The following is an 18,944-nucleotide window of genomic DNA, read 5'->3' on the forward strand; positions in this document are numbered from 1 at the left end:
TGCTCATTAATTTATATTCCTATTTGTAGGCAGTTCTGTCCTTCAATATTTGTGTGAATTTTATGTGACTATTGCATATTATATTCAACAGATAAGGACAACTATTTTTTTTTAGCTTTGTATGCATGATGTTCAAGTAGCAGTCTTAACAGTAATGCGGGTTGAATAAATAGGTAGTGAATAAGGAAATTAGGATTTAAAATTAACTCCAGATTTTGGGTTACAGTTTCATTTTGCATTTTCACTTTTGTCTCGGTCCACCACTGTACTTTATTTTAACCTCCAGCTTTAATTTCTTTTGATTATTAGACAGATTGATTATTAATAGGTTGTCTTCAAATGAAAGTAAAGAAAAGCTTTAAAATAATTGTATTTAATTTTTCTGATGATTCCTCCTGGGAAAATCTTCATGGTCAGATTCTGATTGTTGTTGATGCAGTAGAGTTTAACACTGTCTGAATAATGATGGTTCAGTAAGTTTCGGTTCTAAAAATACCTTATGTTTGAAGCACCTACTGTAAAGGTACATCTTGAATGATATGTAAGTGTTGTGCATAAGTTAGATGCCTGTTGCAGCGTTTGTGTTCAGAACAATTGATTTACATACTTAGTGTATGGAATATTTTGTTGTTCTTTTTACTAACATTTTTATTTCTTATAATAGGGAAAATATATTGCAAACTCTAGTGAACCTCTAAAGGTCTTTCTGTTTGCCTTCAATCGATAGGTTGCCTTAATCTGATATCAGCAATATTTTTATTTTCTGTTTGTGTAAACCAGAAAATTCCTATTAATTAGCAGAACGTGCTTCAACCTATGAAGAAGTCGTCTGTAAAATGAGCCTCTTGACTTCTGTCTCCAATTATTCCCGTGCTATAGTCTATTATTTCCAGGAGAGGGCAGCATTTTCCTACATCAGGTACATGAAAGCACATGCCCTGCTTAGACTGTCAATGTTTCTTGTAATTACTCCCAGTATATTTGTTGCTTGCTTATGAATTAACTTGCATTTATGGAACTAAATCATTCCAATCATTTAATTACACCTGAGGAGCTGAACTATAATTGCTTGCTTCCAACTAGGATCTGATATGGCTTGAGCAGTATTAATTTGGTGTTTACTTTTCTGAGTGCTAAAAGCATTAAAATGATTGTGCAATGGGATTACATTTTACTAATTGCTGGCATTCATTAGCTGGGTAAATGGCGAGGAAGAATGACTGTATATTGTGGAGGGATAAAATTATGGTTTTAAATAGTATATTACTAGGCACATTAAGGCCCTAAGACATGTTTTAAAATACTCTAGAGGTTATTAAATACCGTATTTTCTTCATGTCTTGCTATATGAATATCTTATTAAAATACTGCAATTATTATGAACCTTTTTGTGCAATATGTAGGGAAATGGCTTCATTGACAGAAACCTATTTCTTGATATTAATAACCTTCTATATTTTCAGCTAATCCAAAAGTAAATGAGGAACTTAGGAAAAAATTGCCAACTCCAAATCAACACAGTTACACAGAATTGAAAAAGAAGCGTACAGCTTCATTTGAGGGAGTCTTGTAAGGAACGCAGTGTTCTCCGATATGAGGTGAAGTTGTTATTTTTTTTGTTAAGACCTAAGCACATAAACTCATACACATTTTTTTTTCTTACGCACATTTATAGTTAACAACAAATATGAGCTAAATATGTATGCTTGAATGCTTAATGTAAATCTCAGTGTTGAATCTTAAGTGTTCGCATAATTATTTTACTTTTTTATGATCTCAAAGATAAAAATGAAGACATCTGCCTTTTTGGTGTTGTATAGGAAAAAAATTTCTGCTGCTGCTTTATTAGTTAAAACGTATATCTTGGTATAATATCCTTGAAATTTAAAATGTGTACATAATTTTTTTTTTTTTTTTTAACTCTTATATTTGTCGGCACAATGACAACTCTCTTGATATTTTCATGATCCAGTCACTGCCTCTTCAAGGAATATGCTGTATCTTTTTAATAAATGTGGAAAAAATATAGCAGGGAAAACATACAAAATAAGCACAACTACGTAGTTAAAGATAAAAAATTGTCCTTTGTACAGTACATTTTAAGAGATGCTTGAGTAAATAATAGAATTTGTGTTAAGCTTACTATATTAGCAAGATTACTAATTTATTTAGATTTCCTGGACATATAGAATATAGTTGATTTTTTAACATGTAAGAGAGCATAGATTTAACACTCAAAATGTTACCCGATAAGCATAACATTATACTGTAGGTCTTATTTTTGAGTATTGAGGGTTGTTTCTTTAAGATCTTTGATTATATGAAATACTGCGACTGTGTAATTAAATGTATAGTTGGAAGCAATATGTATGCAAATACTAGGATGCATTATTTAGCTGTTTAGAAAAACCTGCAAATTCAGAGTTGGAGTGGTCATAGGCCTCTTTACCGGCATTTTATCCAGGAAATTAAAGCAGGAGAAAGAATGTTGTAAAGTGAAGCGCATACCACCATCTGTAATAATTACCAAAGTGAGCAGTCTCATTGCCTCTAGCGGGACCACTCAGTGTGATTTGGGCCGTGCTCAGTAGTATGTGCTTCCAAGACCAGAGGTGTTACACGCAACAGAAAGCTGAACCAAACCATTATAAAAATTAGATTTGTGAAGAAAAAATATTTTACTGAGAAATATAATTTAGCACTGACTGTTAAAGTACACAGACTTCATTGTCCTGTTATAAATATTTTTAAATCATTTGTCTTGTAAATTTTCTGTCAGATGAAGGGAAAGTATAGGTGTGTTATAAGGTATTGTTTCAAGTTTATTTATCTAGAGTTTGCTTTATTTTAGCTCTGAAATCGTCAAGCAAAAACTGGACTCAGTGCCAGATCAAACAAGTTCAGAAGAACAAATGGAGAACTGGTCAAAAGGTAAGGACTTTTAAGATACTAATAAGGAACCTCAGGTGTTGTACCAGTGCTAGGCAGTGACTGGAATGTATTTGTTCTTGCCGATATATGACTGACTTTGGAAGAAAAGAGAAAAAAAAAAACCCACAACCACACACTGCCTCTTAAAAGTATTTGGGGTAACAGGAGAGCAGCTACAGGAATGTAAATTATCAGCTTTATTTTTGTATAACTTTGAGAAGTCTTATTTAAATTCTTAGCCTGTACATTGCGCTTTACTTTCCAGCCTTTTTTTCATAATGGGTTAACAACAAATCTGAAGTCTGTCTTAAAGTAACTTTCTTGGCTCTTCATGCCTGGCTAGAGTATGATTAAGCCATCTACTAATATTAGCGAGTTTCTCATTATTGCCTCAACCGAATATAGACAGTAAGGTAGGCTTGGAGGTATAGGGGGACGTGGTTAACTTGGAACTTCCGTGGTTCATGGAGTTTTCATCTCCATCAGGATGGAAGGATCTTTTTGTATTTGGATGACCAAAATTTTGCTCTCAGATACTTTCTTCTATGTTTCATGGCAGAAACTTTAAAAAAAAAAAAAAAAAAAAAAAAGAGAGAGAGAGAAAAAGAAGGACTGACCAACTTTACAGAAGAGAATTGTCAGAAAGTGGCTTGTGACTAGATAATAATGTGTAGATTGAAGAAAGGGGAAGACACAGGAAGCAGACCTTCAGTACATCATAAAAGGGTGGATTTTTTCCAGTGGCTATGTGTAGGTTAAAAAAATAAAATGGAATAGATGTGTCAACATCAAAGATGCCTCCTATATCAGAGCCTGACAGCATCTTGTGTATTTCCTTTTTTCGAATTTTGTACTATGTAGTCTTTCTCAAAAGATAATAAATGTCAAGTTTCTCATGAAGAGTCTGTTCTTTAGAAGAAAGAAGAAATACTCCATCTTGGAGATGATGTGTTTCTTACATATGTAAAGGAATTTCTGTCTATATTGTTGTGTAAAATAAACTACCTGTAGACCCCTTTTAGTTCATTGAATTTTGAGCTATTACTGAGTGAAGTTAAAAATGTTTTTGAATCATATACTCTGAAAACAAAAATAGTCATGGTGGAGTAACTTAGTAGAGAATTGTATTGTGTCAACTTCTACTTTAAATGTGTAATGGCTTTATCAGATTTAGTGTTTTTAGACCTTTAGGGGTCAGCATACCCTAAGAATGGTTCAAAAGGTTAACTTTTCCAAAGTAGGCAAGTGAATACCATAAACTGATTCTCTGGGAAGTATTTTCTGTCTAATTGCAAGAAATGGCATTCTGCTGGTGCTCACAGATAATTTAAAAACTGGGTAGTTACTGAGTTTCATGTGTATAATTTTTCTGATGCATTAAGTTAATATTTTGTGCTGTTTAGAAAGCTGTCTCTTCCAAGCTAACATGTATTTGTGTATCCAGTAGAAGTTGTTATATAGAGAAAAGTAAAATTGATACACTTTTTTTAGATCAATCATTAATAAGTCACATAGTTCTTTATGCTTTTAATCCTAGGGAAGTTGAAAAACGGGATTATGGATAAATCTTGTGTCATCATACTGGTTTGGATGAGGAATTTTTTTTTTTTCTTAGAATTTTCTTTGGGTATTAACAATTAAATTACATTTTCTTATTATAAAGATAGTTGACAAATTACAACAACATAATGGTCAATATAGAACCATAGAATTGTTTAGGTTGGAAAAGACCTTTAAGATCAAGTCCAACCATTAAATATGTACCCTTGGTAGACATTTTGGTGCATTTTCTCATTGAACTACTAAATCAAAGCAACTTTTAATCTTCTGTTTAAATGTCTATGTTGAAGTGTGTACCATTTTGTGTTCTGCTTGCTTTGTTTTCTGTGGTATCTTTCCTTTTTGCGGCTGGTACTGTACTGTATCTAGCTGTCCCTTGCTTGTAACTTGGAAGTTTAAAAGCTGGTTTTAGAATAACCCTATAACAATTTATTTAAATATTTTTTTTATAACATACTGAAATGTTGGAGACTAAATTATTTGTCAAAAAATAAGGATGGCAAAACATGTCTAAGATTAAATTCATCTGACTAGATGAAAATTCAGCCAAGCAATGAGAATTTTAAAAAAACAGCAAAAATGTTAGGTACAGACAAGGGATAGGTTTATGGCGGTTATGTGGGATAATATGTAACCTGTTAATAGATGTTATAAAATAAAATACTTGAAAGAAAGGTAGTGTTTAAGAAGAGTGTATCTGAAGTGTTTGATAGTTGAGATTTTCTTTTTAACTTTCCGTGTTGTTTGGAATATAATATGCCTGTCTGGATTGGAGACATTTGTTTCTGTTCTGGTATATTAGGAAGAGTTAAAGAACAGTCTATGTCAAGGCTTATTATTTTGGGTTTGTATCTAATTCAAATGTACTGTTTATCTCCACAGCACCTAGTTTTTAATAGGATAGTGACTTTTTTCATTTCTCTCGAAGAATACTTGAGAGAATGCTTCGGGAGCATTGGCAGCAGGCCAGTGAAGACTCTGTAATTTCCAAATGAAAAATATTCAGCATCCAAGCTAGAAAGCCTAGGATGGTAGTCCATTATAAAAATAAACTTATATTGGCAAATAGGTGCATACCTTTCCATTGCAGTGGCGGGGGAGGGGGGGGAGCACACTGCACCTGGGTGGAGTTGTTACTTTAGCAGAGTTTACATGCATGACGAAAATTGCACAAACATGAATACTGTGAAAACACCAGAGGGAACCTGAAATTGGGTGCTTTTCATAACTTACATATACATTCAGGACTTGATATCTCAATTTTCCAAAAGAGTGAGCAGGATAGGAAAGTGGTGAGTGTGCAAATACTGGAGTTAAATTTGTGTCTCATTTGACTCATATCATGTACTGTGTTTGAATGGGTGCAACTATACTTGTTCTGTATTATGTAGTCTTTCAGTACTGTAATGTTTTTGTTTGTGTCATATTTCTGAACATCTATGATTTTTAAGGACAGGGCAGAAATTAGGTGAAGTCGTAGAATATCAAGTACTGTTTGGTCTGTTTTGACAACAAAATTATAATTTTGCTGACTCCAAAATGAAAAGCATTGTGTAATTATTATTCAGAATTTCCTAAAACAAGGTGATAGATTGATTATTCTTAATGGCCAAGTGGCTTGCTTCCTTAAAAGGTGGTTATTATATTTTTCAAGCATAGAAATAAATATATTTCTAAACCACTACTTAAAACACATATGGAAATGTAAGTCAATGAACCATAAGAATTTGATGTCAACTCTTAGTTATGATCCATGTAGACACTTTCACTGTAACTTGTTATCCTTCAAAAGAATGTTTGTGCGGCTTGTAAAAATACCTTAAAATTGCATGTCTGGAAACTGTAGTTCAGAGGAGACTCTAGCTTTAAAGAGATGTGGTAATGTAGATTGGAACAGAACTGCAAAATCAGCTTGTGCAGGGAAATTTGAACGTAAGTGTTCTATCTGGTAGTGAGCTGTTGTTTTCCAGTCTTGCTGCCTTCAGGAAAAATCAAAGAGGAAAAGAGATATGCAAACCTAATGAACAAGTTATGTATATACAGCTGCTCAGACACATGTGCACGTGATAAGCTTACACGTAGACAATTGTCTAATTGCATTGTGTGTTTGTGCATGCATTGGTCTTGCATGAATGCATGGTGCTTACTGTTAAGAATCTGGCCACAGCTTTCCTTGTATTATCATGGTCATGACGTGTATATGCCAGTGTATTGCTTACAAAAATGTTTTTTAGTTCTTTTGTTGTGTAGTGAATAATATTCAGCAAATAAAACCTCTCTAGAAATATTTTTGCATCTATTTACTCCCATTTATAAATTCCATTAATTGTCAGCCACCCCTTTTGCATTCGTGGTAATTGAGGCAATGTACAGTCATATGCATAGGTTAAGTAAAATGAATCATCTTTTTTTTTCTGACTTCCTAGAAATGAAAAGCCTGTTCCCCACCATGTATTTGTAGACTGTCTTGTTAGAAATAGTAAGTTTTCCTAGTTGTGTAATGATTTTAGGTTTTGTAATAGTAATTACAAGGACTTTTTGTCTGGAATGACTCTTCTGTGACTTTAACACACACACTAACGCACAAAGATGAAGGGGTAAAGAAACTATTGAGAGTAGCGTGGTGTTGTAAAGATTTTTTTCATCTGGGTCAAAAAGCAACTAATTGTAAAGGTGCTGCTTCCCGTTTCTCAAGAATACACCCATTACAGCTGTAAACACTAAAGAAAACCTGAAGTCCTTCTTCCAGTGCTATAGTAGAGACAGAATAAACCATACTTGTCATATTGAAGTCTGTTTCTTTTACATGCCTCAACAGGAGATACTGTGAGACTGTTCTTCCTCTCCTTCCCTCTTTTAGCAGTAAGGAATGCTGTTTACCTGGGTAAGAAAGAAGACCTGGATATTGCATGGGTGTGTATGCAGAAGAATCTCTGTGATATGCAGAGAGGCAGAGTCCTCTTCACGCATGTGGCTCAACTGATTAGTGTCTTCCATGTGTGCTGTGCTTTCAGCATCGAAGTCGCTGTGTGCTAGCTGTCAGAGATCCCTTTGCAACATTGCAAGGGTAGTTGCACGATTCTCTATGCAGTGTAGGAAGCAGAAGAGAGGTTGAGAGGATGATCTTGCATGAGTCAAACATAGGGAGAGTGGCTAGTGACTGTTGAGCAACACTAAGTATGGAAGATGAAGAAAACATCTTGTGTGGAAAAAGAGGGAATAGTGTGCCATGACTTAGAAGAGAAAAGGGAGCTAATGATAACTGAAAAATCATCAAATACTGTCTGGTCTTTCCTGTAAATACAATCACCCTTTCATGTGTATAAATACTCATGTCTCCTTTTTCCATCCCATTTCTTTCCTTGTACATTTTGAACGGTTAAATACAGTGCATTTCTGGCCAGGCTGCCTGCAGAAAGACTCCTCATCAGAAGCACAGTTAAGTATCCAGTATCTGCCTGACTCATGGGAGTGTTGTGAATGTGATTTTTTTTAGACCCTTTACAGTACACTGAAAATGTGTAGTGCCTTATCTGCACCAAGTATTGCAAGCACTAAAGATGGGGAGAATGCACACCTTGAAGTATTGCACTATGAATCGCTTAAGTGTTTAAAGTATGAGTGCAACTAACTTCAGAATGTCGTGAAATGTGCTTCGAGGAGAGCAGCACTTATTACCACAGTAAGTTTTATGTAGTGCTTTGGAAGGAGTTTTAGAAGACCTAGCGCAAGTGCAAGAGAAATTTGGTTATTTTCTTTAGAAACTTTCATTGCTTCTATTTTAATAACAACTAGAGTGAAGCTTAAGTTCAGAGCAAAGACATAAAAAAAATTTGTTAAAATCAACCGGGAGTGCATTGGAGACTCTTATCAGAGAGTTCACCTGCATCTTTAGTACACCATTTACTCAGAGTAAAGGGTCTGTGGGCAAGGTGTCTTACTGGCACTTAATGTAGAGTGACCTTTCTTTTATGTCGGACACTTAAAATGACAATATTTCTCTTCACTTCTAAAGCTGCAGTTTTCTGGGATTTTGTTTAGAACTCTAATTCAGCAAAGCCGTAGTTGTTTGTTTGCAGTAGGGGAGGTTGAGTACATTTGGATAAGAGAATTTTCACTATAATTAATGGGCATCAGGAAACATGACCCTGCCTAGATAAAAGGGAGTTCTGGATCATTAAGATTTAGATAATGGAAGGGGTTATATGTGAAAAGCAATTGTCTGGTATGACAATAGCAAAAGAAAAATGGAATGGGAGGGTTTACTTTGTTTTTAGCTGGTTTAGAAAACATAAACACAGCATGCTTAGTAAAACTCTAGCAGACACTATGTTTGGAAATTATGTAATAACTCCATATAGGCTGTAATGATATCCTGAAACCCTGTATTTAAACTAACCTGAATTACAATGAGAGATAAACAGAATATTTACCCATCCCTTATGAGCTGCTGCTGATATGTAAATTTATTCTTCTACTTTGCACAAATATACTTTTGAGCTACTGCTTAAACACTTCAAGGTCCTTAGCCAAACAGTTTTAATGATGCCTCCAATATTATGAAAGTGTGACATTTGATGAATGCCTTGTATAGTTGTGATATCGGGGAAAGTGTAAACAAAAAACGCACATCAAGTCATCGTGCAACACCTAGATAATTTATAATTTTACTGTTTATATCCATCTTGACATTTTTTATCTGCCAAAGGCAGGTTTCATTTGGAATCTTAATCTGAGATTTATTTGGTGGATCTGGAAATCATAGCTAGAGTTCCCACAGGAAATGGTCCATCTACCAACAGATTAAATGGCAGTCCTGCAGTTGTTAAGGGAGCTCTGCATTTAACACACATGCATACTCATTCAGTCAGCACTGTGGAGAAAAATTAAAGTAGTAACCCAGGTTTAGGAACAATGTAGCTAAAAAGTCCCATATTTGCTGAATGACAAAGGGTTATATAGCAGCATTTCATTTTATTATTCGTGCTTGAATTTCTTGTTTGCTTTGTTGAGTCTGCTGACGAATACTAATAAATGCCTGCAACAATCCAGACGAGAGATGCCTGGCAACAAAGCTATGCGGTGGACCTCCCTGATCTTCTCCAGTTCACAACCTGACCTTTTGAAAAATTGGCTGGGCTAAGCTGCAGAATTTGGGTGTAATGGTTATTGTTAACTCCAGCTTTAGGATTTATTAATTTGTGTGATCAAGACTTACCTATACTTCAAAGTTTCAAAAGACCAAACACAATCATCCATCCATTAGAACTAACATTGTGTTTCAGTGAATCCCACCTAGTATCTGCCTAGAGATTCTGCTGTTTTGATGCATTCAGAATATAAAAATGCTTTTTCAAGTGTGAGACCAATCCAACAAAAATCTGGTGTCTTCTCAGAGACTAATATTTTAAAATAACAATATGTTAATGAATTGCAAATGGAGAGTGGAATGCCAAAGGAAATGTCTGATATTTACACATTAATAAATGCATCACGATTAACTACAGTGAATACCAAAATAATGATTGGCTGCATATTTTAAAGACTTAGAAGTGGTTTTCTATTTTAAATATTCACCAGTTTGTACACAATTGCTGTTTGGATGCAAAATAGGAGGGCAAAAGACTTAGTGAGAGAGACAGGCAAGGGAAACATCATTACTAAAATAATCAGAATCCTCAGAGAATTGTAAAAAATTGCCTTTGCCAAAATAACTCCAACTGTTCTTAATCTCCTTCTCAATTTATTTCTTTATGAAGGGTGTTGCCAGGGTTCCACACAAGTACAGGTGAATAAAGAAGCATTCAAAGTAACACAGATGTCCCCCTGCTTAAATTGCTAACACAGAATGAATTCACTGTTCTCTTTAGATTCCTTTAAGGAATTAAAAAATGAACCATTAAACTTCTGAGTTTTGTCTGTATTTTAACAGACAAAATATTTTCAAGCCTCTTTTTTTTTTTTTTTTTCTCTGTGTGTATGTGTCATGGGATATAGAGCAAAGTAAGACATTAATGCAAAACATAACTTAGGTTATTCTCACTTCATTTGCAGAGAACTTTCTCAATAAAGTTCCAGTAAGAATACATTGTTCTCTTTGATCATGATTTGGACAACTTAAATGCTTAGCTGTAGCCAGAGATCAAGCATTTTAATTGTATTGTTCTGTTAACCTGACTAACTTCTAAACCAGTTTTAATTGTTCAGAAGTTTTCTGTATTAGAACATAGTCAATGTAAAAGGAAAAAAAACTTATTTAATTTCTTCTGCCTAATATTGAAATTACAGGAAGTTTGTATATACCATACACTGCACATCTGTCTTCTAATAGAAATACTGTTGTCTGTCATGTGAATGAAAATTAAAAGGAATGTGGAAGGATGCCAATCTAGTTATTTGAAATTTCTCTTAATGTTTTGATTGGGTAAATGTTACTTTATCATTCATAAGTAAAAATGGTATTTTTTTTTCTTGAAGTCCAATTGAAATGAGTTGCTAAAGCCTCTCTGACCGAAGAGAGAAGAATTTGACGTCTCTGAGGAGGAAACAGGAGCAGGAAGGGCTGCCAGTGAGGTAGCACAGGTTCCAGGATACAGCATGGATACAGTGCCTTGGACTTCTGCTATGGCTTACTCAATGACCTCGATCCAGTTACTTCATTACTGGGTGCCTCAATCTCGATGGCTTTAAAATGACTATCACAGTGCTTATGCATATCTGTGAGAGCTTCCAGAAAACATTGTTTTCAAGGCTTATTTCAGTGAACCTCTACCATTTGTTTCTTAAAATATGAGCAGATATCCTATCTTGGTGTAAAATCCGGGACCTTTCTGAGTAGGAGTTACTTAAAAGTAAGTTGATAGTCCTCATTCTTCTGAGTTGACCCATGGTGCTCTCAGCAGGGCCCACAGTTACGTATCATTGGGGCACTGAATGTACAATGCATCTACATGGTGATTTCCTCTTCGTTACTGCCAAGGGCTTGGCTGGTTATGTGCAGCATTTTGGCTGGGCAGAGCACTGAGAAAGAAAACAAATTAGCTTTGTATTACAAAACTACTCTGAGCTCAGTCTTCACTTGTTATCAGGTTCCTGTGACTGCCGTTCTGCTGTACTACAGAAGTGATCTAGTGAGATCTGAGAGTCCTACTGAATAATCATCTTAAAGCTTGCCCAGTTTTGTTTAAACATTAGAAAAAGTGTGTCATGAAAGGACACCATTTGCTGTTAGTTGCAGGTTATTGGTTCTCAGTATACTACACTGCACTGAAGGGGCCTAAATAATTGCTAACATAAGTAAATCTGTAGTAAGTCCAAAGATGAGTAAAGCTGCACTTTTTCTTGTTTGTTTGTTTTGGAGAAAATGTATATTGACCTTGTACTTTTTGTACTGAGCTTTTGTAATTTTTTTTCAGAAACAGGAATTAGTTTCTTCTTGAAAATTAAGTACAGTATCTTTTCTTGGGATTAGCTGTGAAAACTTGTTTGCAGATTGTGGGAAAGATAAAATAGTGAGGAAAAAGTTGAAAATAATGGACGCCAGTTGAGATATGCATGTAAATCATGTATGTTGCATCTGTGTCAGCTCGTAAATATGACTGAAAAAGGAAATGACAGGCATTCTGAAAATGCATAAAACCTAAATGAACTCTTTTCTTTCCACTTATGCCAGGCAATAGGATCAGATTTCTCCCACTAGCCTGATTTTCTTTGCATATTTATGCCTACAAAATCCTTTAATTTTGGTTTCCCATTCATTTTCAGGATTTATGCCTTTTAATCATCCAGTAAGGGGTGAACTGTTGAGCAATCTGAGTCTTTCACAGTCATTCTGTTTGGTAGAAGTTCCAGTAGTTATACAGCTGAGTGCATGAATGTTTGTCTTTGACAAAAAGGCTGACTCATCATTTTCAGCTCATGAAGGAATATTTGGCCATGGTACTAATTTCATTTGCATAGCTTGAGAAGTTAGTGGCTATCAGGTTAGACTTAAATATTTAATTTCTTTTTATTTATTATATATATGTAGGAATTCAAGTCCAGTGGCAGTAATTAGAAATTGCTTTTTATTAATGCAGCAACTGTCTTGTCGTAACAGCTTGTTAGAACACTTGCAGGTATGCCTGCGTTGTCATACACACATGCTCAAAAATTACCTTTTCAGAAATGTTTGGAATATTAATGTACAAAAAAATTTAGCTAATTTGGAAGTCAATAATAAAGAATAGCAATTAGTCAAGTGAAAATAAAAAGCGAGTGAAGTACTGCTCTTACACACTTGACAGTTATTGCAGCAAGTTGAGGTAGATGTGTGGTTTGCAGGTAGGGGCAAGAGCAAGTATTTTTAGACTTTAGTAAGTGTGTCCTTTTATTCCAGTGGGAATAGGTTAGTTTGGTATAGGGGGTGGGGTGGCTCTTTGCTTTGATAGTTTTATTGTATAGTGAATATTCCCTCTTGGTGTTTGAAATGCAAAATTTTTAGTATTGTATAAATGCAAAAAAAAAAAAAAACCCACAGAAATTGAAGCTGCATTGTTGTTTAGACTGAGAAAAAAATACATGATTAACAGTAAACTAGTGTTTGTCAGTCACTGAATTTTTGGGGCCTTTTAGTAACAGAGGTTGCAGTTAGTTCTTCAAACATAGCACAACGTTTTGTTCTGCATTTTTTTCAAATGTTTTTAATCTGACAGTGTCACATAGGAAGAGTAAGCTGCTGAATTTGCAGTCAGCTTTGCTCATGCTCCCAGAGTGTGTATGGCTCATTCTCTTCCTTCCTGGTTTTGCTCTTCTTCCTAGTCTGCCTCTTACTGCCATCCCTCTAGGGGTTCATTTGTGCAGTCTTTTGCAGGCGGATGAGGGCATGCGTTGTCTGTACTACAGACCAGCTTAAAATAACTACTAGGAAGCTACAGGTAGCAAGCAGTAAGTACTATTACACTTGAAGCTGGTTTGGAGCACCAGCAAGGACTTCCAGTGTCCCCATAATCATCTGCAGGCAGATCTGTAGCCAGCTGTGTATTTTGCAGTGCTGTGTGCGTGCTCCATTGGTTTTTGTTTGTTTTCTTTTATTGTTATTCCTCAGAGATCCTTGGCAAACCTCTGAGCTGATCAGCGTGGTTTGGCATGTGGGGTGTGGAAAGGCTGCAGACAGGGGGAAGGAGGTGCCCACCCAGTTTCTGCTGGATGATGGGACTGCTGCATATGCTGAGTGGTGCACAAGGGAAGCTACTGCCTCCTTAGCCTTCCAGGTGAATCTGCACCTTCTTGCGCTTACATGTTCCACACTTCTTTCCATATTGTCGGTGTCGGTACAGGATTCTCTAGTGCTGTGCTTTCCCTGATTTCAGGGCCAGCCTCCCACTTCTGAGAAGAAGCTATGAGAAATAGAGGCTGCCTGCAAAATGTGTTAGGTTCAATGTTTTTAATTGACTTTTTAACCAGTCCAGCTTAACAACATTGAATTCTGTTCTGCCATTACTATTTCAAGCCATGACAGCATTATCTTCCCCTTACGTCCCTCACAATCAATTCCCAGCTTTTTCTAGTGTCTTTATATTCCTTCTTCCTAACATTTGCCTTTCTTTCCCTCAATGTGAATGAGCTATTCATTCAAGATAAATACATACAGAAGATAAGCTGTTCAGCTTCTCCCTATAGTGAAATATTAATCTGGGCTACTGAACTTGTTCCATTTTATGTGGAAAATAAGTTGTTTAGTATACTCAAGAACCAGAATCAGCGATGGTGATACCACTTAATGAAAACTACAGCATTTTTTCCAAAGCTTGCAAGGCTGTTTTACCCTTTCTCTGATGTTCCTTGTGCAGCCTGATTATTGCAAATGCTACTTACTCCCCAGTGTGTGTCTGCAGCATTGGTAATTAGTGCACAATAAAATTTGTAGGAGGCATGAGGAAAAGCACTGAAGTGCATTGATTAATGTTGCTACTTAGTTTAACAGCAAGACAAGAAGCTACCATGTACTGTGGCCTAAATTACTTGGGGTGGGGGTCATGGGCTATATGGAGAATAAAGTGGTTTTAAAAATAAAAAAATTCGCTATGCCCATTGATCTGATGGTGTTCAAAATGTCTTCCTCAAAGCATTCTACTGACAGATTTAGCATGTTGACCAAAAAAATGCATTACAGCTTTATTAAACAAGTAAAAACCTCTAACCTTAATGCCCTTGGGCAGAGTGCTTCCAGTTCTGGGTGGAGGAGGCTGGCTGCCATCATCTTCTCTCTTAGAAAGTCAGTAGGGAAAAAAAAAACCAACCGGATCCTCTGTGTTTCACCTGGCGTTGCCAGGAATGCCACTTACAGGCTTGCTGTGATGCTGCTTAGTCTTACCTATGCGCTTGAGGGAATTGAAACTGGATGAAAAGGTGTGCTGCAAATCTGAGTCACTTAAAGAAGCAGCATTAGCATTAATAAATGCCAACACAGGTCTAGTTCCATTCTAAATTCTTTATTTTTTTTCCAGCTGCTGTAACTTAGCAGTTGAAGGCATAAAAATCCATATGTTGACATGCCCTAAGGATTTAGCCTGATGTTCAGCTGGTAATGCAGATGTTTACCTCATCCTGCAGACATGTTTATGTCATACTGTTTTTTAAAAAAAAAATAAAAAAAAAAAGTCTGTCTGCTGACCTGACCTGTCATCTAGAGGGCTTTGCTGCTTGTTGGGAGCTCATGTTCAGGATGTTAGAGAGAGGCTGCTGAGGCTCATCTGACCCTCTGTTACCACCTGCTGCTCTTCCCATATAGGCACCAGTGATACCATTGGCGTGACCTGGGAAGACCATGTGACTGTATGGCTCTGGGGGTGATGGTCAAGGGCGTGGGGACCCAGGTGGTGTTATCCTTGATTCTGCCAGCAAGAGGGAAGGCCATGGAGGAGATTTGGGTGAAGTAGATGAGGCCTTCTTCAGACAACTGGAAGAAGCCTCATGTTCACAGGTCCTGGTCCTTATGGGGGACTGCAACAATGCTGATAATCTGCTGAAAGGACAACAGCAGGGCACAAATGATCTAGGAGATTTCTGGAGTCCGTTGATGATGACTTCCTGACACAGATGATTGAGGTGCCAACAAGGAGAGGTGCTCTGCTGGACCTGATACTTGAAAATAAGGAAGAACTGGTTGTGGGTGTCATAGTCGGGGGCAGCCTTGGCTGTAGTTACCACAAGGTGGTGGAGTTCAGGATCCTGACAGGAGGGAGCAGGACAAAATGCAGGACCTCAGCTGTGGACTTCAGGATAATAGACTTTGGCCTCCTCAGAGATCTGCTTGGAAGAATCCCATGGGATACAGTACTGGAGAGAAGAGGAATCAAAGAAAGCTGGTTGATATTCAAGGATCACCTTGTCCAAGCTCAAAAATGGTCTATCCTGACAGGCAAGAAGTCAAGCATGGATCAAGCAGGATGTTGTTTTCCTTGACTTTGGTAAGACTTTGGACTCTGTGTCCCATAACATCCTAATAGAGAAGCAAAGTATGGGTTAAATAAGTAAAGAGTGAGGTCGACTGAAAACTGTCTGAATGTCTGTGCCCAGAGGGTGGTGATCAGTTGCACAAAGTCCAGTAGGAGGCAAGTCCCTAGTGGTGTACTCCCAGAGTCAAAAATGGATCCAATCCTGTTCAATGGGTTCATTAATGATCTGGATGATGGAGCAGAGTATACCCTCAGCAAGTTTGCTGGTGATACAAAACTGTGAAGAGTAGTTGATACACCAGAGAGTTATGCTGCCATTCTGAGGGACCTCAACAGGCTGGAGAATTGGGCAGAGAGGAACCTCATGAAGTTTAGCAAGGAGAAATGTGAAGTCCTGCACCTGGGTAGGAATAATCCTGTGTAACTGTACATGCTGGGCACCAACTGGCTAGAAAGCAGCTCTGCAGAAATGGATCGTGGTACTAGTGGAAAGCAAGTTGAGCATAAGCCAGCAATGCAACCTCATGGCAAGGATGGCCAACAGCATCCTGAGTAGCATTAGGAAGAGCATTGCCAGCAGGTGGAGGGAGGTGATCCATCCTCTCTGCTCAGCACTGGTGAGGTCACATCCAGAGTGTCAAGTCCAGGTCTGAGGTCCCTAGTACAAGAAAGAGATGGACTTAGTGGAGCAAGTCCAGCAAAGAGCCACAAAGGGACTGGAGCATCTTGTGTATGAGGAGAGGCTGAGAGCTGAGACTGAGCCTCGAGAAGGGAAGGCTTGGGGGAGTGGATCTTATCAATGTGAATAATACCTGATGGGAGGGAATGAAGAAGAAAAAGCCAGACTCTTTTCGGTAGTACCCATTGACAGGACAAGAGTCAATGAGCACAAATTAAAACACATGCAATTGCGTCTGAACACAAGGAAACAATTTTTTACTATGAGGGTGATCAAACACTGGCACAGGCTGCCCAGGGAGGTTGTCAAGTCTCTGCTTGTGAAGCTATTCAAAAGCCATCTGGACATGGTCCTGGGCAACCTGCTCTAGGTGACCCTGCTTGAGCAGGGGGGCTGGACTAGATGATCTCCAGTGGTCCCTTCCAACTGCAACAGTTCTGTGAACTCTTTTTAAAGTCCTGGCACTAAAAGCAGCAAATTTGAAACACAGGAACTGTGACAAGAAGAAAAGCTTATTCAGTTGATTACTCTCATGCTAAAGGGATAGAATCCCTTTCTTGATTTGTCCCGGTGTGATTGTAGCAGCTAATGTCATCTATTCTTCTTAGCATTCTGGAGTGAGAAGGTTTATTTTCTCTCTTTCATATAGTGTGGTCCAAAGGACAGTGCAGTAATACTAAACAAGGAACAAAGTTTCATGGCAATTCAGTCACTGGTTTTTGCAACAGATATGTTGTGCTTGATTTCTTCCACAGAATGCAATGCACTTCACCTGAGGCACTTAAAATATATATGGCTTATAGAAAATGTTGATGCCCTAGAGAAGAAGGGGAGGAAAAGTTGTTATGGCAAATGAAGCGTTGCACTTCCCCTTCAGTGTGTGAGAGCATAATTTGCAACTATATACATACGTACAGATCACTGCATCTGAAATGGGAGAAGTGGACAGGATGATGCTTGATAGGCAGTGCTTTATAGACTAGGTTAGTTTTCAGATAGTACTAACTGGAGAGGATTCAGAATTTTGCCCTTATATGTTGCCACTCCTAAGTTGGGGCAGGTTCTTAGAGTACACATAGTGAATTGTTTAATGCCTGTTTCTTTAGAGATCCTTGCTACTTGCTGTAAGGAGGAGCAAGAGGTTGAATCCAGTTTTAAAATGTAGAAGCACTTAAAAGGAAATCTCTGCTCAAAAACCTGCAAGATTTAGAGCCAGTGAACAACAGCATACATTTGCTCAAAGAATTCAGGTGGCTGTGGGCTGTGTTCAATTTCTGCATTAGCTGTGAAATGATCTGAGGAACACATTTCAATCACAGTACTGGAAGTAGCATTAGGTTATACTTGTTAATAAATGTTTTATCAAGTTACGATCCCCACATGTTTATTACTGCTCAGAAACAGAGATTCTGATATGCTGTTGACTGTTGTTTCTCTAGTAGAAAAATCCGTGGTTGTAGTTTAGAGGAATGGTGAGAGTGGATTCAAGTGGATTTGTGCTGAAGTAGATAAGGAGAATACAGGTCAGCAGCAGGTACAATAACTTTTTCCTCAAGGTAGTAACACATAGGTTTGTATGGGAACTTGTTAAACTGACTGCAGCCCATCCACAAGTCATCTCTCTGTGCCCTCGGGATGTTTCCTGTGCCGTTGGTTGTGTCTTTCCTTCTTCGAGGAAAGAGGAATCTATTGCAACAGATTTTAGAGACAGCCTTCAGTATTTTTGACTTGGAATCTGTGCTTTTGTGTCTTACATGTAGCATGACGCCTTGATACTGACTGATGTGTATTTTCGAGCTATTTGTAGATGATTGCAACTGTATACATGGTTTCTTATTATTTTTGAGGAGGAAGTAATAAGTTGGATCACAGAATGTGTACCATGTCATTTATCCAAAATGTTTGGAAACGTTAACTTTATTAAATGAGCAAAAGCCCCAGTGTTTGTTCTCTACTAATCTAAATGAAAGAATGAAGGATATATGCACTTTTTTCCATTTGCAGCTTTTTAAAGCTTCTTCCTCCTTATTTTTTAATATAGTTCTATAATTAAAACTTACTTGTTCTTACTTTATGAAAGAACATTCATGGTATGTAGATCTTTCTTTCATTTAAATACCTTGATATCAGAAATATGTCCTAAAAATATCTAGTAGCCAAGCTTAAGAGAACTATCACACTCAACATTTTAATCAGATAATTTTTCCCTTTGGCACAATTTGTGCTTTGCATTCTTCAAGTTCTTTAGTTGTATGAGCCCCTACCTTACACTCTCCAGGACTGAATAATTTGTTGTTGCTAATTACAGCTTGCTGATACTCCTTTTATAGCCAAAA

At 37.2% G+C, this 18,944-nt stretch overlaps 1 protein-coding gene across 1 annotated transcript in view; it reads left to right on the forward strand.

Annotated features, from left to right (window-relative positions):
* Positions 1–1,577: 1,577 nt before the first annotated feature.
* Positions 1,578–18,944, forward strand: part of MIPOL1 (mirror-image polydactyly 1) — a 156,868-nt gene continuing 139,501 nt past the window's right edge. The window contains exons 1-2 of the mRNA XM_075712879.1: positions 1,578–1,598; positions 2,852–2,931. Coding sequence (XP_075568994.1) covers positions 1,594–1,598; positions 2,852–2,931 — 85 coding nt within the window. The 5' untranslated portion in view covers positions 1,578–1,593. The remainder of the gene's footprint in view (positions 1,599–2,851; positions 2,932–18,944) is intronic.

This window comes from Pelecanus crispus, chromosome 6 (genome assembly GCF_030463565.1).
Source record: "Pelecanus crispus isolate bPelCri1 chromosome 6, bPelCri1.pri, whole genome shotgun sequence".
In the NCBI taxonomy this organism is placed as follows: domain Eukaryota; kingdom Metazoa; phylum Chordata; class Aves; order Pelecaniformes; family Pelecanidae; genus Pelecanus; species Pelecanus crispus.